The sequence below is a fragment of the Bos indicus x Bos taurus genome, chromosome 25 (assembly GCF_003369695.1).
Source record: "Bos indicus x Bos taurus breed Angus x Brahman F1 hybrid chromosome 25, Bos_hybrid_MaternalHap_v2.0, whole genome shotgun sequence".
In the NCBI taxonomy this organism is placed as follows: Eukaryota; Metazoa; Chordata; class Mammalia; order Artiodactyla; family Bovidae; genus Bos; species Bos indicus x Bos taurus.
In genome coordinates, this window is record NC_040100.1 from 8,087,726 (window position 1) to 8,111,908 (window position 24,183).

At 49.6% G+C, this 24,183-nt stretch overlaps 1 protein-coding gene across 1 annotated transcript; it reads right to left on the bottom strand.

Moving 5' to 3' along the window:
• Positions 1-655: 655 nt before the first annotated feature.
• On the bottom strand, positions 656-8,554 carry ZP3 (zona pellucida glycoprotein 3). Its single transcript, XM_027528032.1, has 8 exons — positions 8,057-8,554; positions 6,073-6,191; positions 5,130-5,233; positions 4,871-5,048; positions 4,658-4,775; positions 1,915-2,006; positions 1,656-1,783; positions 656-887 (listed from the first exon to the last, which is right to left on the bottom strand). The coding sequence occupies exons 1-8, from the start codon at positions 8,363-8,365 to the stop codon at positions 670-672; spliced, it is 1,266 nt and encodes a 421-aa protein (XP_027383833.1). The 5' UTR covers positions 8,366-8,554; the 3' UTR covers positions 656-669.
• Between the last annotated feature and the right edge of the window lie 15,629 nt (positions 8,555-24,183).

Here is a 24,183-nt window from a genome sequence, read left to right on the forward strand (position 1 = left end):
ATGGCCTTCGAGCTTCTAGCCCACAGACGTGAGGCTTTCTGCCAGCTGCCACTAGAGAAAGAGACTAGAAGTCCTTTCCTCCTTGCCCCTACTCCTTGCACCAGATCCACGGGGCCCAGAGCCAGGACCCTCTGCCAGCCTAAAAGTGGGGCAGGGCCCACCCCACTTCAGCCCCCAACATCTCTCATTTTGGGCTCACTAGAGACACGGGGTTATAATTGCCCCTGAACAAGCGAGCCTTGGCCCAAGGAAGGACACGTTGCCCAAAGCCAGGAAAACAGGCTTGTCTTCACCAACAATCCTGGCCTCTCTCCTCTTTGTTGTTTACTCGCCAAGTTGTGTTAGACTGTGACTCCTTGAACTGTAGCCCGCCAGGCTCCTCTGTCTCTGGGATTCTCCAGGTGAGAATACTGGAATGAACAGCCATACCCTCCCCTCCAGGGGATCTTCCCAACCCAGGGATTGAACTCTCATCTCCTGCATTGGCAGGCGGAGTCTTTACCACTGAGCCACCAGACAAGCCCATACAGACTCACTAAAGACACAGTGGTACTTTGATTTCACTGTTTGAACCCATGACTCGGTTATTGTCTGCCCTCCGCCCCTACACAGCCACTCCCAATTCACCCCCATCTAGTCACTGCTCCACACCAAGTTCACTTTCTTCTTTTATTGGGAAGCAGACACAGGGCACACGGGGTGAGAAGCAGCCCGAAGCCTCCCAGTGAGACCCAGGACAATGGCAGCTAGAGTCAAGGTCATCACAGTAGCCAGGCCTAAGCCCAGCATCACCAGAGGGGGAGAGGAGGTGGGCCCTTCCACGCCACGGTCATTCATCTTCCTCAGGAAGATCAATGGCCCCACGGTGACATCTGCTTCCTCCGTCACTGAAAGACAAGACATCCGAGGGTTACCCAAGTCCCCAAGCCAGGAATCGGGTGAGGGGTTTGTTCTGCTCAACGGGCTGAACCGGTAGGTTTAGTTCTAGCTGCTGCATTAGTCTCCCGGACCCGGGATTATGGGCTACCCTGGTGGCTCCGCGGTGAAGAATCTCTAGCCAACGCAGGAGACACGGGTTCAATCCTTGGGTCAGGAAGATCCCCTGGAGGAAGGCACGGTTACCCACTCCAGTATTCTTGCCTGGGAAATCCCATGGACAGAGGAGCCTGGTGGGCTATTGTCCAAGGGGTTGCAAAGAGTTGGACATGACTGAGCAACTTAACAATAACCCCCTGACTGTCAGGATCCCAGGATGACTGCAGAATGGCCCTGGCCAACATCAGGTGGGGGCTTGGAGCCTCTCCCACTTAGCTCCGAGATGGTATCCCCTAGAAATGCATGTTAAGTCCCTTCAGTAGGGTTTGACTCTTTGGGAGCCCATGGACTGTAGCCCGCCAGGCTCCTCTGTCCAAGGGTTCTCCAGGCAAGAATACTGGAGTGGGTTGCCATGCCCTTCTCCAGGGGATCTTTCCCCACCCAGGGATAGAATCCATATCTTTTCTGTCTCTTGCTTTGGCAGGCAGTTTCTTTACCATTAGCGCCACCCAGGAAGCCATCCCCTAGGGCTAAGCAGCTTTAAATGGGGAACAAGAAAAGGACTGTCACCCTAAGGTCACAGCTGGTGCCTCTGAGGGGAGGGACCTCCCGAGACCTACCGTGCCTGCGACTTCGGGGAACAGGCCTGCCCTCCCGGTGGGACAGCCTCATGGAACGGCCTGAAATGCCACAGCGCCCCTTGCTACAGCATCGACAGATGTCAGTGGGGCCTTCAACCGGGGACCACCTGAGAGTGAAATACAGGAAGTTAGACAGCTTTGCAGCCTGCAGGAAGCAGTTTGCTAATAGTGGGCACATTGGGGAAAAATCAGCATGAGCAAGGATGGCTGGTTTTCCACCCTAGTCTGCTCTCCTTACCTGTTGGAGGACTTGCTGAAGGAACAGGCTTTGTTTAGTTGGTCCGGGACTCGGTCAACCGGAGTGACCTTCAGGTGGCAGGTGATATATATCTGGAAATAAGAGCAGCTATTACCAGGCAAAGTTCTAGGCAGTTCAGTGACTGGTAAGCCAGTTCGTCAATAACCTTAGCCTTTGAGGAGGGGAAGCCCACTTTAGAGACAAGAGGATGCATATTCAGAGATCAGCTTGCCTACAAGTCCAGAGCAAGTTGCAAATTGAATTCTGAATTAGAACCCAACCCATCAGCTTTATTCCTAGACTCTCTCACACTTCTCCAATCACTCAGCCGTGTCTCACCCCCAGGGCCTCATTAAATCAAAACCTTAGGAACGGGGACTCAAGCCCAGAGGGAACAAAATCCAACTTGGCTGCTGGAATGGGAGGAATTTTGACAAGACCAGAGCTCAGGTCAGCCCAGGGCCTCTTGGTAGAGGGATCCCAACCAGAGGTCCCCCTCATACTCTAGGGGTCCCCCACCCCACACATGCCCTGCCAAGGCACTGGACCACCAGCTACCTGTCCTGAAGCCTTCGGCGTACAGAACCACAAGCTGTGGCCACCACCTAGTGGCTGAATGCACCAGCAGGGAAACCGTTTCGGAAACTTGAATCAGCCAGGCTGCACTCCCGATTGTCTGACTCCACCCCTTCTCGAAACCCGGAGAAGCACTTCCTGGTCCTTTAGCATCCCTATTCCAGGAAGGGAACTGCCTTGAGCCTCAGCTTCTTCCCAGATGATGCTAACTGGGGCCTCAGATCCCCGGAGCGGTTCCTCATTAGCTGTTGAGTAAGAGTCCATCTCCTCTGTACTCTAGCCACAGCTGGCCCAGCCACCTGCCCACCTTTGAGGGAGAGCCCTCCCAGAGTTCAGGCTGCCTTCCCTTGATCAGGATCCTCCTCTGGTCTTTAGGTACCACCCCATCTTCAGAATGCAGATGCTGGCTCAGGTGTCGGCCGTGATGGCTAGCACCTGTGTGAAGCCTCGTCTCCTTCCACTGGACCACCTGTGAGGTCACTACCCCACCCCAACAGGATCTTCTACCTTAAGACCCACAAGGTCATCGATATGGGGACTAGGACCCTTCCCTCGTCTAGTCTTTCTCCCCAGACCCATTCAAACACACAGCCTGCCATTACAAAGCTTCAGGAGAACATCCAGTAGCTTCGGTTGCACCTTTCATCACCAGCTGTAGCAAAGGACTCCTGTTCTCAGGCAAGGTGAAGTAGCATCTGTGTGCTCATCTACAAAGTTCCCATTGCTTGCCTCTCAATGCCACCCAGCCATGTAGGCCTCTGGCTCAGTACTCTGTAAGCCTAGCTGCTTGTTAGAGAACTTAAGTGGTTTTTGATGCATTTGTAAATAGAGACCAGTGACTAGGCATGGCATAAAACACTAACAGAACCTAGATGGTAGGTATGTAGCTGTTTGCTTTGAAATCCTTTCTCTACGTATTTGCAGATTTTAATGGAATGGGAAAGTTCATGTCAGACCCCACCCAAGTTGAGTGAAAATATATGGGCTGATTAAATCAGTATTTTGATGATCTTTCCTGGTGGTTAGTACAAGAGCCAGAGCTGGAAATCCTTGCTTTAATCACTGTTCCTTCCTGACCAGCTATCCCGAATTCCCATCCTTCCATTCCTATCTCAGGAAAATGCACTTAAGAGCTACTTGAGGGCTTACCCTGGTGGTGCAGCGGTTAAGAATCTACCTGATAATGCAGGGGACACAGGTTTGATCCCTGGTCGGGGAAGGTCCCACACGCTGCAGGGCAACTAAGCTGGTGTGCTGCAACTACCGAGCCCCCTACTCTAGAGCCCACGAGCCCACAACGAAGACCCAGCACAGCCAAAAATAAATATTTGAAAGATAAAAGCGTCTTGGTTTGTAAAATTCTACCAGCACTTTCTGGCTAGCTGCCAGTCCCACCTATTCTTCCTGCCAGTTATCACATGTGGTCCAAGTTTTAGCTCCCTCCCGCCTTGCCACCCTTAGTGTCAAGCTGAGCTTCCTAGCTTAGTGGTTCATCAATGGCACTTGAAGACTTGTTAGGAATGCAGGTGCCAGGCTCCACTCCAGGTCTATTGAACCAAATCCTGGAGGGTATGGGCTCAGTGATCTAGTTCAACCCACCAGGTGATGCTGGTAAACTTAGGGTTCAAGCAGCCACTGATCTAGCCTATGTTCGAGTTTGAGAGGCTAACTAGTATGAAAAGTTCGTATCTGCTTCCCTTGCCCCTTCTAGAAACCCTCCAGAAAGGCTGGCACCTGCTCTGATGAACTCCTTTACTCAGCCCATCTGGGTTCCAGTCCTGTTGACCTTGCTGAGGATAATGTCAGTGACCTGGTCACCAGATACTGCATTGCTGATGCAGTACCATCATCTGATGTGAATTGTCAGCTGAGTCTCCTGGGTTCCCACTCTACCTTGTTATGTTTCCAGGATCCCTGACTCATTCCATCCTTTGTGGATTTTCTCACTCCATCCCACATAGATTTTCTACCAGTCTCTTAAGGCCTATGCTTTCCCAAAGATCTCGCTGGAAATCATGGCTTTATCTACTTGCTAAGTTACTAGGATGGGGCAGAACTATCATATCATTGCTTAAGGGAACAGCTCATGAGTGACAGCACCAGCTTAGGAAGGCTGGTCCGCCTGACCCTAAGAGTTCAGGCTTATTCCAGGCTATTAAGCCATTACCATGTTTCTGGAGTCATTAGCAAAACGGAACACATCCACTGTGAACTGGAGGATCTCCGGTCTGGGTCTGGGTGCTTTGAAAGCAGAGGAGGCATCGGTGAGACCATCGACGAGACAACTTTGAAGACAGCAAGTGAAACACAGTTAGAGATGGAGGAAGGTGACACAGGTCACATCCCAGAAGGGTCCCCCAGAGAGGCAGGCCAGCCTCACCCATGGAAGTCCACGATGGTGTGGTAAGGGGAGGTGCTCCAGTCTGGCGTCAGCGTGGCCACGCAGTGGTCCACGAACAGCCGCAGGGGCACGTGGCTGCCAGTGTGCACTTGGGCCTGGAGGTGGGCTCTGTCTCCCAGCTGGAAGGTGGGCGTCATCTTCTCGGCGCTCCAGTTCTCTGCAAGGCACGCCGGGGGTGAGAGCCTGCCAGAGCACTGCCCCCCCGAACAGTTGACCCCTCCCAGCCCATCTTGCTCACCCTCCATCAGGCGCAGAGAGAAAACCAGCTTCTCCTCCGAGAACACCGTGGTCCTGAATGGCACCCAGGTGGGCTGGATGGCCCAGCTACTCACATTGCCCTGCCTAGGAAGAGACAAGCAGCTGCCCACACCTGGCCTTCGGCTCTGGGCCCTACTAGAGACACTGTCCTCTGGGTGTGTCTGCCCACCTGCCTGAGCACCGCCCCCCCCGGATCTTGTCCGGGGAGGCCCTTCCACACATGCCTTGTTCCTTCATCGTATCAACACCATCTCCCCTCCCAGATCAGAGTCAAGTTCAAAGCCTTCCTAGACGTCCCTGATGGCTCAAAGAATCCGCCTGCAATGCGGGAGACCTGGGTTTGATTGCTGGGTTGGGAAGATCTCTTGCAGAAGGGAATGGCAACCCACTGCAGTATTCTTGCCTGGAGAACTCCATAGACAGAGGAGCCTGGTGGGCTACAGTCCATGGGGTCGCATAGAGCTGGACACGACTGAACGACTTTTACTTTGCACTCAACCCAGCACACAGGGCCAGGCCTTGTAGTTGTAAGCCAGTCACTCGGTCCCCAACCCTTGATGCTCCAAGGTCACAGGCTCATGCTTCGTGCTGGGGCCTCCCCCACCCTCACTCAGCTACAGAGTGCAGGTTGTGATGGCCAAGGTCAAGGTCAGAGCTTGGAACCCACTTCTGCTCTACTGAGCGAGCCTTTCTGAACTGAGGGGGCAGGGCAGCCCTGCAGCTTCCCCCAGGAGGCAGCTGTGGGCTGGCCGGTTTCAGGGGCTCTGAGCAGAGGCCACAGGGCCACGCCCACCCCCACCAGGACTGAGGGCAGCGACGACAGCCCCAGCCTTTCCTCCGTCCTCACAGCCTCACTGCCAGGTGCTGCCAGGAGGCTGACATGCTTGCCGAGGGGCCTCTGGGCCAGGGGCGGCCACACAGACCTGGGGTAGTGGCACTCGATGGGGACCTCTGCGCGGTTAGTCCTCAGGATGGACAGGTTTCCTGCAGGGCGGGGGTTGTGGAGCAGGAAGGTGCTGTACACCAGGGCATTGTCGGTCACCTGAGGGAAAGGAAGGGGTTAACTCTACCAGCATCACCTGCCCCAGGTGTGCCCGGCAAGGGGCTGGGGGGCCGGGGCCGCTGGAGGTGGAGAGCACACAGGCCCTGGGCTCAAAGCCCACTTCGCTGACCCGTGGGAGCAGCTGCACAGGCGCCCCGCTTCACACCTGGTTTCACTGCAAAATAGGGACACCGCCCCGGGGGTTCTGGATCAGCTCTGTGTCACCAGCAAGCAAGGCCCTGTTGACCAGAGGCCTTGGGTGCGAGGTCCTGTCTCAAGCTGCTGCCCCCCACCCCGAGACACATACACCTTTTCCTTTTCCAGGGAAGGCCTGGGGGCCAAGAAAGCCCCCAGAAGAGGCTAGGAAGTTCCAGGAATTTCAACTCACTGCCACAGCAGTGACCACCTAACTCACCCTCCTTCTTCTGACTTATTCTCACGCTCGTCTCAGAGGGGGAAGCTGGCTTTGCGGCTGCCCAAGGCCGGAAGAGCACCAGCAGGTGCTGCTGGGCAATTTGCATCCCCTCCCAACACCCCCCTCCCAGTGAGCAGCTGCCCAGCCCGCCCTCACCGCTCAAACTTCAGAGGAGAGTCCTAGCTGTCCATTAGCAAGTCCCCAAGTGGAGAAGCTGCATATTTGTGGAACCCGGTGCAAAGGGAAAATGTGGGGCTCCTTGTCCAACAGGAAAGAACGTCAGGACAGTGGAGCATCATTAAAGCAAGCGTGGTCCCCGCAAGCCGCCGGAACCCCATGTGATTTTCCCCACGTGATTCTCATCTGGTGAGACCGGGCAAGCTGCCCAGCTGTGCTCCATGGTGGATCTTACAGATACTGACGTCTGCCCCCACTTCCATCCCAATTTCAGATGGAATATGGGGATCAGTCCCTGGGTGACTCTGATGCCCTAAGACTGGGAGTTACTAGGTTAGGATAATCCCTTAACTCTAAGCAGCTCTGGCTTGCCTAAGCTCTCCCCAGGGAAATGAGGTCCAGGTGGCTTCAAGTCCAGCCCTAGGGACCATCCTGAGACCAGAGCTCCCGAGGACGACTCCAGGGGCTGAACTTGGCTGAACTGAGACCAGAGTCCAAGGGCTATCTGGGTGGGGGGCGTAAGGGAGGGGAGGACAAATCCTCTGAGGGGCAGCACGAAGTTGATCCAGGAATTGTGCACCTGCTGGGCCAGTGCCCTGGCCCTTGCTAGGAGGGCCCTCCTACCGAGGCTCTGCCCCTCCCCTTGGGGGACGATCTGGCCTGAATTACTCAGCTTTCCCCCTGCACACACACCCCCGTTTGAGACTGCCCCCATGGGACCCACACTTTGAGCCTCTTCAACCATGATGCCCTTTGACCCTGCCCTCAAACCACTTTCAACTCAAGGCTTCAAAGCCATTAACATGAATGAGGGACACCAAAATAGTTTTTTCCCGTGATGACTTTTGGGCTTTCTGAGGTTTCAAAATTCACCTCTTCCATACAAGTTTCTAGGGCCCCATGAAAGCGCTGGGTTACCTGCAGAGTAACCCATCACGCACCCACCCCCCACCCATGTTGACTATGTCTTCTGGTTGCCCCCTAGGGGTTCAGAAGTCCTCAGAAATCAGAGTGGGGGTGCCCGGTCTGGCGCAAAGTGAACTGCCACTTCTGGTCTCCATCCCACCTCCCCAACTTTGGCACCCAGAGGCAGAAACTCCCTCACCCCAGCGCCACCAAGGCCCAGCTTCAGGTCTCAGCAGCTCCACCCACTCAGCTCCCCCTAATGAAAGGGATCCACCCTAGCCCCACCTTCACCCACACTCTGCATCACCGGCCCCCTCCCGTGTCATCCCATCAAAGCCGGGGCTGCCGAGGTGGGGCCAAGCCTCACCTGCAAGATGTTGCCACACTCGTGCAGCCCGACCGCAAACCTAACCACGCCATCCGTGTCCGCGGAGGCCAGCGGCTCACAGTTGTCGGGGCCCAGGGTGAGGTCCGCAGGCCGGATGAGCTTCCCGGTGCCGAAAAGGTCTTTGTCGACTGTGACCACCAGCTGGGCCTCCTGACACTCCACCATCACGGCGGGCGGCTTTGATGGCCTGAAGCGCTCGGTTTCATCATCCCAGAAGGGCTGGGGGCTGCAGAGCTCTGTGCTTCCCCAGAGCAGAAAGCAGACGAACAGCCTAGAGCACGGCCCCATGGTGCCCACGAAGCCACTCCCACCCACTGTGACTCCTGGGCAGGCACCACCCACCGTCTTATACCCCTGATGATGGCCACTCACACCTGGGCCCCAAGTGCCTCTCTTCCCCAGCCAATCAAGTGGGCCAGGCCCCGATGCTTAAGGTGGCCCTCCAGGCCCGCAGCATCGGCCTCACCTGGGAGCTTGTTCAAAAGGCAGACTCTGGGACTTCTCTGGTGGCCCAGTGGTTACGAAGGTACACTTCCACTGCAGGGGGCACGGGTTCCACCCCAGATGGGGGAACTAAGATCTTGCAAGCACCGTGGGCAGGCCAAAAGAAAGAAACTCAGACTCTCTGACACAGCCCAGGCTAACTAAGTCAGGACCTGGTCTCCCTCTTTATCCCCAAGTGATCTGTATTCACATTAAGCTTTGAGAAGCATCAGCTGGTAGCCTGGTCAGTCATAGCTTCTCACCCCTTCCCTCCTTCCACCCTTTGCATCACCTAGAGAGGGAGCTAAGAGCTACCCTGGATCCTTAGGGTGTGTGTGTTGGTTGCTCAATCGTGTCTGACTCTTTTCAACCCCATGGACTATAGCCCACCAGTCTCCTCTGTCCGCGGGCTTCTCCAGGCAAGAATACTGGAGTGGGTTGCCATTTCCTTCTCCAGGGGATCTTCCCGACTCAGGGATTGAACCCACTTCTCTCACATCTCCTGCATTGGATGCGTATTCTTTCCCACTGTGCCACCTGGGAAGCCTGGATCATTGGGGGAGACCAGGAGAAAGCCCTTGACTAAGGACTGATTAAGGATGAGGAGAATTTTATCAGAGATGGGTGCTCTTTCTAAGCAGAGAAACCATGGTATCATTAGGAGACCAGGGAATGTTGTGGGATGCTGCTCAACTTTATTTTTTTTTTATAAGATTGCATTTTTCAATATTTATTTATTTGGCTGCACCAGGTCTCGGTTGTGGCACGTGGGATCTTTAGTTGTGGCATATAGGATCTAGTTCCCTGACCAGGGATCGAACCTGGGCCCCCTGTATTGGGAGCATGGTGCCTTAGCCACCGGACCACCAGGAAGTCCTTGCTGCTCAACTGCATAGGAGGTAGCAGGGAAGGGCAGTTCAGGCAGAGGGATCTGTGTGAACAGAGTGTAGACAGGACACTGGGTAGACCCGAGGGAAAACCTCAGGAACTCAGAGTTGCTGGAGCCTCAGGTCCCTAGGGGCCAGAGAGACAGTTCAGGGGGCTGGGGGGCAGGATCCTGAAGGTGCTGGGCTGAGATGCTGGACTTTGCTCTTGGTCGGGGAGAGGCAGGGTGGGGAAGATGAGTGGTCTGGCCAGCTCTAGTTGGGGAGGGGTAGGTCTGAAGACAAGAGTCAGGGGGGCTACTGCACCCCTGGTTGGGAGGTGGAGAAAGACTGACAGACAGGGTGGGCCCTTCCTCACGGCCTACTCCTTGCCAGGCCTGGGTGAGAGTCCTTCAAGAGGAGAGAAAGAACTCAAAATAGTCACGGCGTTAAATTCCTAGGGGCAGAAGTGATACCAAGCAGGGCGCTGTGGGGCTCCTGGACAGAAAGGCTTTCTGTGTCCCCCACTTCTTTGATTTCAGGAGACAGCCTTCACTCAGCCCCCATGCCCTTCCTGGGTCCCAATGGGCAGATTCAAGCACTTGTTAATTAGGGAAGGGAGGGGATTTGAGACCAGGGAGAAACAGTCAAGAGCAGCCTTGGGGCAAGGTGCCCTTTCCCCACGAATGGGTACACACAACAATATCTTTAAGCTATTTTGCAGACACTGAAAGCCCCTCCAGGTGGGAGAAGGTAACAATTAACAACGGTGTGCTGCCCACAAGCATGTAGACCCCAGACCATTTGGACCTGAAGGTTGACGATGCTGACTCCTACTTGCCTCACCAACCCAAGAAGAATGTCCACAAGCTGATCATGCCCGCTTTGAACAATTACTATAAAACTTTTCACTGTCTTCTCCAAGAGGGGGGACACATGGTTTTGAGGGCATTAGCCCACTGTGTCCCCCTTTGTCTGGAAAAGTAACAAAGTTATCCTGTTCTCCCTCACCCAGAACTCTGTCTCTGCGATCTGATCCAGCACTGGTGTAGAGAGAAGCTGAGCTTTCGGCACCAGAAGTGCAGGTGTGCGTGCTAAGTTGCTTCAGTCCGACCCTTTGCAACCCCATGGGCTGTAGCCCGCAAGGCTCCTTTGTTCATGGGATTCTCCAGGTGAGAATACTGGAGTGGGTTGCCGTGCCCTTCTCCAGGGGATCTTCCCGACTCAGGGATGGAACCGGCCAGTGTCTCATGTCTCCGCATTGGCAGGTGGTTTCTTTACCACCGGAAGTGTGTACTCTTGTAAATACTTGCTTCTAATTCCCTAGTGGCTCAGATGGTAAAAAATCTGAGCTACAGTCCACAGGGTCGCAAAAAGTCGGACAGGACCAAGGGACTAACACTAACTAAAGGGATTGAACCATATGTAAGTTCCTTAAGAATATACTTCCTTGGTGTTTTTTGTTTTTGTGTTAATAAACTTGTTATTTTGTTAATAAATGTATGTGTTTTTGTTAATAAACTCGTGGGAAAATAAATGAAGGGGAGAGATTACCCTCACCACTTCCTTTGACTTGATCAACACAGGTCGGGGTGTGGTGGGAGGAAGCCGGCAGAGAGAAGCAGATGGGAGTTCAGGCTCCAAGCTTGCCTGGGCGGCCTGCCCACCACAGCAGAAACCACCTGGGTTTCCTGCCTAGCAGGCCCACAGGCAGAGAGCCAGCTGTGGCCTGAGGCCCCCGAGGGACAGCCAGCCGGAGAGACTGTGTCCTCTGCTGCGAAAGGGACCCCTCAGTCCCACAGCTGTGTTCTCAGATTGTGCTGGGAGTAGGGTGGGGTTGACTGGGGATGAGCGACCAGGGAGGGCATCCCTGAAGCCATCAGCCCCTCTCCGCCTTGGAGTTAACCCCCCTTAGAGGGCTTCCCTGGAGAAGGCAATGGCACCCCACTCCAGTACTCTTGCCTGGAAAATCCCATGGATGGAGGAGCCTGGAAGGCTGTAGTCCATGGGGTCGCTGAGGGTTGGACACGACTGAGTGACTTCACTTTCACTTTTCACTTTCATGCATTGGAGAAGGAAATGGCAACCCACTCCAGTGTTCTTGCCTGGAGAATCCCAGGGGCTGGGGGATCCTGGCGGGCTGCCATCTATGGGGTCGCACAGAGTCGGACATGAGTGAAGTGACTTAGCAGCAGCAGCAGAGGGCTTCCCTTGGTGGCTCAGATGATAAAGAATCCTTCTGCAATGCGGGAGTCCTGGCTTCGATGCCTGGGTCTGGAAGATCCCCTGGAGGAGGGCATGGCAACCCACTCTAGTATTCTTGCCTGGAGAATCCCCATGGACAGAGGAGCTTGGAGGTCTACAGTCCATGGGGGTCACAGAGTCGGACATGACTGAGCAACTAAGCATATCATAGCACGGAGGGCTTCAGGGGAAAAATAGATAAGAATCGGTAAGGGTAGGGGGAGTCTGGGTGAGAGTCTATATGCACACGGGTGGTGGTGAGCGTGTGTATTCCCGTTTTTCAGAACAAGGACCAGAGACAGCACCCCTGGGAGCATGGCCAGTCCAGCCCCCACCACACCAACCCAGACCAGATTCTGGATCTTTTACATTTTTTCTGAGAAGTGCTGCCCCCTGGTGGCCAGAATGTACCAAAGCGGCGTCACCAGCTCAGAGCATTTTCCTTTGCTTAAAACTTTTTAAAGTCCGGATGTCGTAATGTTGCTTTAGTTGCTAAGTCGTATCTGATTCTTTTGGGACCCTCGTGGGCTGTAGCCTGCCAGGCTCCTCTGTCCATGGGCTTTACCAGGCAAGAATACTAGAGTCGGTTGCCGTTTCCTCCTCAGGAGATCGTCTTGACCCATGGATGGAACCCACGTCTCCTGCATTGCAGCTGGATTCTTTACTGCTGAGCCACCTGGGAAGCCCAAAGCCCATAGTGGTTTCTAAAATACTATTCCTCTTTAGATGCAGGACCCAAGTCTCCTTGGAGAAATGGCTGATTCCAGGACTAGGGCCGGGAAAGTACAGGGTGAATCTGGAACATCTTGTTATGCCAAAAAAATGCTCATAAAATGATATGGATGTGTCAGAAGAACATAGGAGCCAAATGAATGGGGTGGGGTTGTGGGAACTGGTCCAGCTGGGGACAACTGTCCACCAGAATGAATGAAGACAATAAGACAGCACATTGAAAGAAATAAGAATCCATGAGTGTCCGTGCAGAAGCTAAAAACACACAAATGAGTAAGCTTTTTCCATAAAAAAGGAGACTTCCTTATAGTACAGTGCAGACTAATGATTGTAGAAGGAGAAATAGATTCAGAAAATAACCATTTGCAATCATCACAGTAGTAACAGATGCAGGCAAGAAGTATTAGTGCAGGTTAAAAATCAGCTAATGGTGGGTGGGGAAGGATGGATTAGGAGCTTGGGATTAGCAGACGCAAACTATTGCATACAGAATGGGAAACGGAATCCCCTGGCAGTCCAGGGGTTAGGACTTGACACTTTCATTACGGTGGGCCCACTGTTCAGTCCCTAGTCAGGGAACTAAGATCCCACAGGCCACGTGGTGCGACAAAAACAAACAAAAAAAAGGGAAACAACAAGGCCCTATTGTATAACACAGGGAGCTACATTCAGTATCCTGCAATAGGGCACTTCCCTGGTGGTCCAGTGATTAAGAATCTGCCCTGCAAAGCGAGGGACGTGGGTTCGATCCCTGGTCAAGGAACTAAGATCCCACATGTCTCGGTGAAACTAAGCCCACGTGCCACAACTATTGAACATGCACACCACAACTAATATGTGACATAGCTAAATAAATAATACTTTAAAGATGTCCTGTGATAGAGAATTCACTGGGAGCTTAGTGGTTAGGACTCGTTCTCTCACTGCTGAGGGCTGGGGTTCAATCCCTGGTCAGGGAACTAAGATCCCACATGCCGCATGGGGAGGCCAAAGTTAATTCTCCTAAAACATTCAATGAAAGTGAAACTGAATGTCGCTCTGTCATGCCCGACCCTTTGCGAACCCGTGGACTATTCAGTCCATGGAATTCTCCAGGCCAGAATACTGGAGTGGGTAGCCTTTCCCTTCTCCAGGGGATATTCCCGATCCTGGAATCAAACTGGGGTCTCCTGCATTGGCAGGCAGATCCTTTATCACTTAGCCACCTGGGAAGCCCCTTTACAGTGGATAAATCTGGCAAATAGCACTTTAGCTACTTTGTCAAAGTTAACCATTAGTTGAATAAACACTATTATTCATTTAGTGGGATAAAAGGACATCATGCGCCTCCTCATGAGAAGAGATGACACCCAGTGGGGTTTTTTTCTTTTCTTTTGCCCCAAGTCACGTGTGATCTTATTTCCAAGACAAGGGATCGAACCCAAGCCCCCTGTGTTGGAAGCGTGGAGTCTTAACCACTGACTTGACTGCCGGGGAAGTCCTGATGCCCAGTGTTTAGGAAAAGGTTCAGTTCAGTCACTCAGTCGTGTCTGACTCTTTGTGACCCCATGAATCACAGCACGCCAGGCCTCCCTGTCCATCACCAACTCCCGGAGTTCACCCAGACTCACGTCCATCGAGTCAGTGATGCCATCCAGCCATCTCATCCTCTGTCGTCCCCTTCTCCTCCTGCCCTCAATCCCTCCCAGCATCAAACTCTTTTCCAATGAGTCAACTCTTCGCATGAGGTGGCCAAAGTACTGGAGTTTCAGCTTCAGCATCATTCCTTCCAAAGAAATCCCAGGGCTGATCTCCTTCAGAATGGACTGGTGGGATCTCCTTGCAGTCCAAGGGACTCTCAAGAGTCTTCTCCAACACCACAGTTCAAAAGCATCAATTCTTCGGCGCTCAGCCTTCTTCACAGTCCAACTCTCACATCCATACATGACCACAGGAAAAACCATAGCCTTGACTAGACGAACCTTTGTTGGCAAAGTAATGTCTCTGCTTTTGAATATGCTACCTAGGTTGGTCATAACTTTCCCTCCAAGGAGTAAGCGTCTTTTAATTTCATGGCTGCAGTCACCATCTGCAGTGATTTTGGAGCCCCAAAAAATAAAGTCTGACACTGTTTCCACTGTTTCCCCATCTATTTCCCATGAAGTGATGGGACCAGATGCCATGATCTTCTGAATGTTGAGCTTTAAGCCAACTTTTTCACTCTCCACTTTCACTTTCATCAAGGGGCTTTTGAGTTCCTCTTCACTTTCTGCCATAAGGGTGGTGTCATCTGCATATCTGAGGTTATTGATATTTCTCCCGGCAATCTTGATTCCAGCTTGTGTTTCTTCCAGTCCAGAGTTTCTCATGATGTACTCTGCATATAAGTTAAATAAGCAAGGTGACAATATACAGCCTTGACGAACTCCTTTTCCTATTTGGAACCAGTCTGTTGTTCCATGTCCAGTTCTAACTATTGCTTCCTGACCTGCATACAAATTTCTCAAGAGGCAGGGTCAGGTGGTCTGGTATTCCCATCTCTTTCAGAATTTTCCACAGTTTATTGTGATCCACACAGTCAAAGGCTTTGGCATAGTCAATAAAGCAGAAAGAGATGTTTTTCTGGAACTCTCTTGCTTTTTCCATGATCCAGCGGATGTTGGCAATTTGATCTCTGGTTCCTCTGCCTTTTCTAAACCCACCTTGAACATCAGGAAGTTCACGGTTCACATATTGCTAAAGCCTGGCTTGGAGAATTTTGAGCATTACTTTACTAGCGTGTGAGATGAGTGCAATTGTGCGGTAGTTTGAGCATTCTTTGGCATTGCCTTTCTTTGGGATTGGAATGAAAACTGACCTTTTCCAGTCCTGTGGCCACTGCTGAGTTTTCCAAATTTGCTGGCACATTGAGTGCAGCACTTTCACAGCATCATCTTTCAGGATTTGAAATAGCTCCACTGGAATTCCATCACCTCCAGTAGCTTTGTTCGTAGTGATGCTTTCTAAGGCCCACTTGACTTCACATTCCAGGATGTCTGGCTCTAGGTGAGTGATCACACCATCGTGATTATCTGGGTCATGAAGATCTTTTTTGTACAGTTCTTCTGTGTATTCTTGCCATCTCTTCTTAATATCTTCTGCTTCTGTTAGGTCCATACCATTTCTGTCCTTTATCGAGCCCATCTTTGCATGAAATGTTCCCTTGGTATCTCTGATTTTCTTGAAGAGACCCCTAGTCTTTCCCATTCTGTTGTTTTCCTCTATTTCTTTGCTTTGATCACTAAGGAAGGCTTTCTTATCTCTTCTTGCTATTCTTTGGAACTCTGCATTCAGATGTTTATATCTTTCCTTTTCTCCTTTGCTTTTTGCTTCTCTTCTTTTCACAGCCATTTGTAAAGCCTCCCCAGACAGCCATTTTGCTTTTTTGCATTTCTTTTCCATGGCGATGGTCTTAATCCCTGTCTCCTGTACAATGTCACGAACCTCATTCCATAGTTCATCAGGCACTCTATCTATCAGATCTAGGCCCTTAAATCTATTTCTCACTTCCACTGTATAATCGTAAGGGATTTGATTTAGGTCATACCTGAATGATCTAGTGGTTTTCCCTACTTTCTTCAATTTAAGTCTGAATTTGGCAATAAGGAGTTCATGATCTGAGCCACAGTCAACTCCTGGTCTTGTTTTTGCTGACTGTATAGAGCTTCTCCATCTTTGGCTGCAAAGAATATAATCAATCTGATTTCGGTGTTGACCATCTGTTCATGTGTAGATTCTTCTCTTGTGTTGTTGGAAGAGGATGTTTGCTATGACCAGTGCGTTCTCTTGGCAAAACTCTATTAGTCTTTGCCCTGCTTCATTCCGTATTCCAAGGCCAAATTTGCCTGTTACTCCAGGTGTTTCTTGACTTCCTACTTTTGCATTCCAGTCCCCTATAATGAAAAGACATCTTTTTGGGGTGTTAGTTCTAAAAGGTCTTATAGGTCTTCCTAGAACCGTTCAACTTCAGCTTCTTCAGCGTTACTGGTTGGGGCATAGACTTGGATTACTGTGATATTGAATGGTTTGCCTTGGAAACGAACAGAGATCATTCTGTCGTTTTTGAGATTGCATCCAAGTACTGCATTTCGGACTCTTTTGTTGATCATGATGGCTACTCCATTTCTTCTGAGGGATTCCTGCCCGCGGTAGGAAAAGGTTATGCATGTGTAAATATACATGTGTGTATGTAAAAACACATGTACATGTATACATATGTGTGCATGTATATGGATAAATATGTAATGTGTAGCAAATTACATATATACAGAAAGAAAGCTTATATAGCAAAATGTTCATATTTGCTCTATATGGGTAAAGGGTAAAGAGGATTTCAAAATAAGATTAAAAATAAACCCTTTCTAGGTCAGATTCAAGTGAAAGAAAGGACAATCGGGATCTGTTTTCAGAAGAAGGCTGTTAACAGGTTTCCAAAAGCAATGCCTGAAACAAAATATGAGGTTACTTGGTAGAAAACAAAAAGATGGGTAAGATTTTTGAGGAATAATTTGTGAAAATCATCAAAGAATATAATCTAATTAGAGATTCCACATTCATGGATGGGAAATGCAATCTCAAAGATATCAGTTCTCCCAAAATTAATTTGTAAGCTCTATCAAAATCCCAACAGGTTGTGTGTGCGTGCGGGTGTGTGTGCGTGAGTGTGTGTGTGTAACTTAAGAAAACTAATTTAAAATTTATATGGAAGGGCTGGGTTGGCCCTTTACTTGGCCATAAAGCAAGCCTTTTGAAGAAAAAGAACAATGTGAGAGACACACCCTAACAGATACAAAGATGTATTACAGAGCCATGGTAATGAAGGCAGGGTGCTGTTAGGACAAAAAAAAAGTACAGTGGAATAGACAAGAAGCCCAGAACAGCCACTGCATATGTGGAAATATGATACATGACAAGGGGAACAGATGGACCTCTCAGTGACAGGAGCTGTGACAAGTATTATCCATATGGGGGAAAATTGGATTTCTATCTCATACATAAAAATGAATTCTAGAGAGATTAAAAAGCTGAATGTGAAAGAACAAAAGTTAAGACATTCAGAAGGAAATGCAGCCTCACAGGGCAGAGTGAGGTGTAGGGTGTTTCCCAAATATGACCCCATGCCCTCCCTCCACAAAAAAGCACAAATTATAGGAGAAAGGTGACTTTTTTAGGACACTTTCATAAATAATAATAAAATAGCTATAATAAACATAATTGCCATTCAATGTGTATTCATAATACACAGGACTAGGCTGAGTACCCTAATCCTTATACCCATCTAGGGAAGTGTCATTGGCCCCGTTTCACAGATGTGCAAACTAAGACTCACACAGGTGGTCACACAGCCAGGGAACACCCCAACCAAGATTTGATTGCAGATTGATCAGACTCCAGTTCCCGTTCTTCTGTCTCTAACCTTGACTGTCTCTCTGAGACCTTACAGTAAAGTCAGTTCAGTCAACATCACACAATTGTGTATGGGCTGGGGGTAGACATGCCCAGATAAATAACTCCAATGCAAACAAGGGCTGGGATTTACGGACACGTGCCTGTCTCCCCCAACTATTCATAGTAGATACTCAGTAGGTGCTTTACAATATAGGACTTTCTACCTGTCACCCTGGGAAGACAAACTAACCAACGTGTGATTGAGAATAGTGAGAACCGTGGGGCAGCTGAAATTTGCCACACACACACACACAACACTGATACTACTGCCTTTGCATTAACTCTGTAGCCAGACTTTAGCTGGAGAGACCCTGATGGGCTGAGATTTGGCACATTTTTTTGTGCATTGGGAGAAATGGAGAGAGATTTAGGGGTATAAAGAGCAAGCTGATTGGGACAACTTTTCACTATTTCATTATTAAATGTCAAAGTGTGTACAACATTTACAGCCCGCTTGACTGAGTGAGTGACCTTTTTAGTGAGTGTGTATGCACACACATATATATTTGGCTGCACTGGGTCTTAAATGTGGCACATGGGATCGTCAGTCTTTGTTGGGATATGCAGGATCTTTATGTATTCTTTAGTGGCATGAGGGATGCAGGATCTTTAGTCGCAGCATATGAACTCTTAGTTGCAGAATATGGAATCTAGTTCCCTAACCAGGGTTCGAACCTGGGCCTCTTGCATCAGGAGCATGGAATCTTAGCCATTGGACCACCAGGGAAGTCCCTGAGTGGGTCACCTTGATCACAGCTAAGAAAAATGGATTTTTGTACAATGTTTTGGCTTTTAATTACAGAGTGTTAAAAATTACCTTTAAAAATAGTGCTGGAAATTTCTTGGTGGTCTAGTGGTTAGGACTCTCACTGCTAGGGCCTGGTCATAGAACTAAGATCCCACAAGCCTCTTGGTGTGGCAAAAAAAGAAAAACGTGTCTAAAGGGAAAATGAAATACACCTCCTCCCACCCCCAACTATTGTTACCAGTTTGTAATGAATCTTTCCAGACAGTTTTTCTATGCATATAAAATCACTTAAAAATACACTTACTATATGCAATGTTGTGTTCTAGATTGGATCCTGGAACAGAAAAAAAAGACGTTAGTGGGAAACACGGTCTATTCAAATAAAGACTGGAGTTTGGTTAATATTAACGCACCGATGTTAATTTCTCAGTTTTGACAAGTGTGTTGTGGTTGTGTAAGATTCTTAATGTTATGGAAAACTAAGTGAAGAATTTATAGGAATCTGTGTACTATTTTGGCAATTTCTCTGTAAATCTAAAATTATTCTAAAAGATTATTTTAAACATGAACTTTAAATGGGGATTATATTCTACACTGTTCCACAATCCGCTTTTTCTCATAAGATGTGGAGGACATTTTTCATGCTGAAAATCACTCCATTCTTTTTGATGGCTGACTAGAACACCCCTATACAGAGGTAACCACAATTTACCCACCAATATCCTCATGCTGAACATGTGGATGGTTGTAATTTTTTCCGCTGTTACACTAGAACTTCCTTGTCCATCTATCTTTTCATATCTGCTTAGATATTTCTTTAAGATCAATTCTGAGAAGTGGATTTTTGGGTCAAAATGTATATGTGATGGGACTTCCCTGGTGGTCCAGTGGTTAAGACTCTGCACTTCCACTGCATGGGACATGAGTTCAAGCCCTGGTTGGGCAACCAAGATTGGATTCCCACATCCTGCACCCCACATAGTACAGCCAGGAAAAAAAAAGAGCAAAACAAAAAAACCTAGTTAAGATGGTAAATTTTCTGTTAAATCTATTTTTCTGCTTAAAAATAAAATAAAATAGTTTTAAAATATTTCATTAAAAAAAAATCCAGTTTCTAGCCAAGAGGACCTGCTTGATTCTCAGAATGCGGCAGCTGCTGCCAGAAGTTTCCTCTGCACCATTGGTCGCCCAATACAAGGCACATCCCTTGGGATCTTTTTGCCTTGGCAACCCTTAGGCTGCTTCTGAAATAAAGGGCTGGATAAACATAATGGCCTCCACTTCTGGTCATTCAAAACTCTCCATCAGCACCAGTGCTGCCCCAAACATGCTCCCGGCCGAAGTCCACGGAAAGATCAAAGAATGAACTTTCAGTGACTCAAGGGGGCAATACAGGGCATGTCTCTTCTAGCCTCTGATTTCACTTTCAGGTATTCTGTGGAAACTGCATTTTGTCACTGTGCAAACGTATCTCACAACAGGACTTTCATTTCCCAACAACGGGTTGCAACGGACTCCCACTTCAGCCTCGAAAAACACACCAAGAAGGAAGGGTGATGTGGGCCGTTGTATGATTCAATGCAACAGATTTCCTCCGAATAGGCGGGGCTGTTGGAGGTGCTTAGGGGAATTCCTTGGCGGTCTAGTAGTTAAGGGACTTCCCAGGTGGCTCAGTGGTAAAGAATCTGCCTGCCAGTGCAGGCGATGTGAGTTCGATCCCTGGGTCAGGAAGATTCCCTGGAGGACGAAATGGCAACCCACTCCAGTGTTCTTGCCTGGAGAATCCCAAGGACAGAGGAGCCTGGTGGGCTACAGTCAACAGGGTCTCAAAAAAAACAACAACAAAAAAAAAACCCAGGGTCTCAAAGAGCGACTAAGCAGCAACAGCCAGTGGTTTGTTCAGGGTCTGTGCCGTTTCAACACCATGGGCCTGAGTTTGATCCCCCGTTTGGGAACTAATGTCCACAGGCCACTCGGCCAAAAAAAGAGAAGAGATGAATTAGGAGTTCTTTTCATGACTATCCTAAATGGAATCATCACAGTTTTGGGATGTCACCACCCTCCCAGGTGGCAGAAGAGCTGCTCCACTCGGGAAAGGCGGTCCAGAATTTGGGGTCCTTGTGGAGATCTACTCACACATCTTACACCAGGTTTTCCTACTATTCAGCCAAGCCTGGCTGCTTCCAAAGGATCTTTTTTTTTTTTTTTTTGGCCTCACCCCTCAGCATGCAGGATCTTAGTTTCCCAACTAGGGATCAAACCCATGCCCCCTGCATTGGAAGCTCGGAGTTCCTAACCACTGGACGGTCAGGGAAGTCTCCTCCGTAGGATCTTTGAGAAGGTAAATCAGTGAATCAACCCCCCGGGCACCTGCCGTTTCTCACACCAGGGAAAACCGCTTGTCAGAATCCATTTTCACACACATTTTGAGAAGTGCTAAAAACTTTTTTGCTTTTATTTTGCAAGGGTAATCTGTATTGTTTTTGTAAGTCATCTATGACTTTTAAAAAAATGTCTTATTCTGAAATGCTAATTATAGATTCACAGGAAATTACAAAGAAATGTATAGGGAAGGACTTCCCTGGTAGTCCAACGGCTAAGACTGTGTTCCCAGTCCAGGGGACATAGGTTCAATCCCTGGCAAGGGAAGTAGACCCCACATACCACAACTAAGACCCAGATAAATAAGTTTTTTAAAAAAGAAAAGAAATGTATAGGGAAGCCCCATGAAACCCTCCTGGCTTCCCTGGTAGCTCAGATGGTAAAGAATCCGCCTGAAGCGCAGGAGACCCCGGTTGGATTCCTGGGTCGGGAAGATCCCCTGGAGAAAGAACAGGCTACCCATTACAGTATTCTTGGGCTTCCCTAGTGCCACAGACGGTAAAGACTCCGCCTGCAATGTGGGAGACCTGGGTTCGATCCCTGGATTGGAAAGATCCCCTGGAGGAGGGCATGGCAACCCACTGCAGTATTCTTGCCTGGGGAATCCCCATGGACAGAGGAGCCTGGTGGGCTACAGTCCGTGGGGTTGCAAAGAGTTGGACATGACTGAGCGATTAACACTTTCACTTCTTACCTAAGCTGTACGTTAAGTGTATGTTCAGTTTTTAAAGCAACTGCTAATCTATTTCCCAGAGGGCCAGACCGTTTTACGTACCCACCAGCAATGTATGAAGGATCCGATTTCTCCACGTCCTTGTTAGCGTTTGGTACCGTCACTGTTTATCGTAGCAGTTCTAAAACGTGTGATGATGGCTTACCCCAGGCTTAACTTACACCTCCCTAATGGCTAGTGATGTTAAACATCTTTTATGTGCTCCTTGCCGCCCATATCGGAGAAGGCAATGGCACCCCACTCCAGTACTCTTGCCTGGAGAATCCCATGGATGGAGGAGCCTGGTGGGCTATAGTCCATGGGGTCGCTAAGAGTCGGACACGACTGAGCGACTTCACTTTCACTTTTCACTTTCATGCATTGGAGAAGGAAATGGCAACCCACTCCAGTGTTCTTGCCTGGAGAATCCCAGGGATGGGGAAGCCTGGTGGGCTGCCATCTATGGGGTCCCACAGAGTCGGACGCGACTGAAGCGACTTCGCAGTAGCAGCAGCCGCCCATATGGGCTTCCCTAGTGGTTCAGACGGTAAAGCATCTGTCTGCAACACAGGAGACCCAGGTTCGATCCCTGGGTTGGGAAGATCCCCTGGAGAAGGAAATGGCAGCCCACTCCAGTATTGCCTGGAAAATCCCATGGATCGTGGAGCCTGGTAGGCTACCGTCCCTGGGGTCGCCAAGAGTCGACTTAACTTCTTTCACTTGCTGTCCATATACTTCCTTTGGTGAAATGTCTCTTTGTTCACTTTCTTTCACTTGCTGTCCATATACTTCCTTTGCTGAAATGTCTCTTTGTGGTTTGCCCATCATCTAATTGGCTTATTGGTTTTGTGTGTGTGTGTGTGTGTGTTCAGTTTGTTTAATGTTGAGTTCTGAGAGATCCTTACATATTCTACATAGGAATATTTCTATTCATTTAGGTGGTATACCCATCCAGTGGAATATTACTGGGCCATAAAAAGGGATAAAATACAGATACATGCTATGACATGAATGACCTTTGAGGACTATACTAGGTGAAAGGAACAGAACACAGAAGGCCTCATATTAGAGGACTTCACTTATAGGAAATGTCCCTGAATGGGCAAATCCGTAGGGATAGCATGTAGATTAGCAGCTGCCAAGGGCTGGAGGAGGGGGAGAAGGGATTGACTGATAATGGGCACAGGGTTTCGTTGGGGGTGGTGAATATGTTCGGTAATTGGATAACGGTGATGGTTGTACAACTCTGTGGGTGTACTCAAAACCAATAAATTGCACACCCAGAGCTTGTTCAAAGTTTCCTAGACAGGGAGTATGGGTGAAGAAAAAGGCTAGGACTGAGCCGAGGACTCCCATCTACTTGCCAATTGTGCTTTGCGACGGGCAAGTTACTGGATCTGGCCAGTGAGACGTAAGGGGATTTCTCTTCTGGGTTTTCTGGGAAACTCTTCTAAGCTTTTAAGATAGGACACAAGGTGGGGATGTTTCCTCTTTTCTGGCTCCGAACATTGTCGTATGCATGAGCTACTCAGAACCGAGGCCACCATCTTGAGTCATAAGGGAAAGCAGCCAGGGGAGGAGCAACTTGCTGAAGACGGCAGAGCAGACCTGAGTCCCTGACGATGTCCGCCCACTGAATTAACCAGTCCTGAAATGGCCTTCCCTCTTCCCTGGTGGCTCAGACAGTAAAGAATCTGCCTGCAGTGCAGGGGACCTCAGTTTGATCCCTGGGTCAGGAAGATCCCCTGGAGGAGGAAACGGCAAGGAGCGTGGTGGGTTAGAGTCCCTGGGGTCGAAAAGAGTGGGACACGACTGAGTGACTAACACTTTCACTTTCTCACTAAGTGAGGCCAAAAACAACAACAAAAAAAACTCCTCTTTTTGAGTAACTTTGATTTGCATCTTCCATTACAGCCAAAACACTGTAACTGATAGAGTCAGACACCTCTGAGGAAACTTACTCAATATTTTGTAATAGCCTGTAGGAGAAAAGAATCTGAAAAAGAATTATATATAGGACTTCCCAAGTGGGCCAATGATCAAGAGTCCACCCGTCCCGCCTGCAGGGGGCACAGGTTCAATCCCTGGTCTGGGAAGATTCCATATGCCGTGGGGAAACCAAGCCCATGGGCCACAACAATTGAGCCTGTGCCCTGGAGCCCCGAGCTGCAGCTACTGGAGCCTGCGAGCTCTAGAGCCTGTGCTCAGCAACGAGAGAAGCCCCCGCAATGAGAAGCCCACACGCTACAACTGGAGAGTAGCCCCCGCTCTCTGCAAACTGGAGAAAAGCTCTCTCCATCTGTAGCACCTTGGAGCCGGGGATACATTCTTCCCAGACATCCCCAGCCAGTGACAAAGCAGGGTGGGGATACCAGGCCGGGCCACTGCTACCTTGAGGACCCAACCGACATAGATGGTAAGGGTTTTCTGTTGTTCACTTTAAATGACAGAGACCAGAGTTTGCTTAGAAGCCCCA

Excerpts from the sequence above, each read along its gene's own strand:
- ZP3 (XM_027528032.1), bottom strand. The coding sequence starts at position 8,365 with ATGGGGCCGTGCTCTAGGCTGTTCGTCTGCTTTCTGCTCTGGGGAAGC. Across the intron at positions 6,192-8,056 it reads AGTGTGGCAACATCTTGCAG|GTGACCGACAATGCCCTGGT; the intron begins GTGAGGCTTGGC and ends CCTTTCCCTCAG. Across the intron at positions 4,776-4,870 it reads ACCATCGTGGACTTCCATGG|TTGTCTCGTCGATGGTCTCA; the intron begins GTGAGGCTGGCC and ends CTGTCTTCAAAG.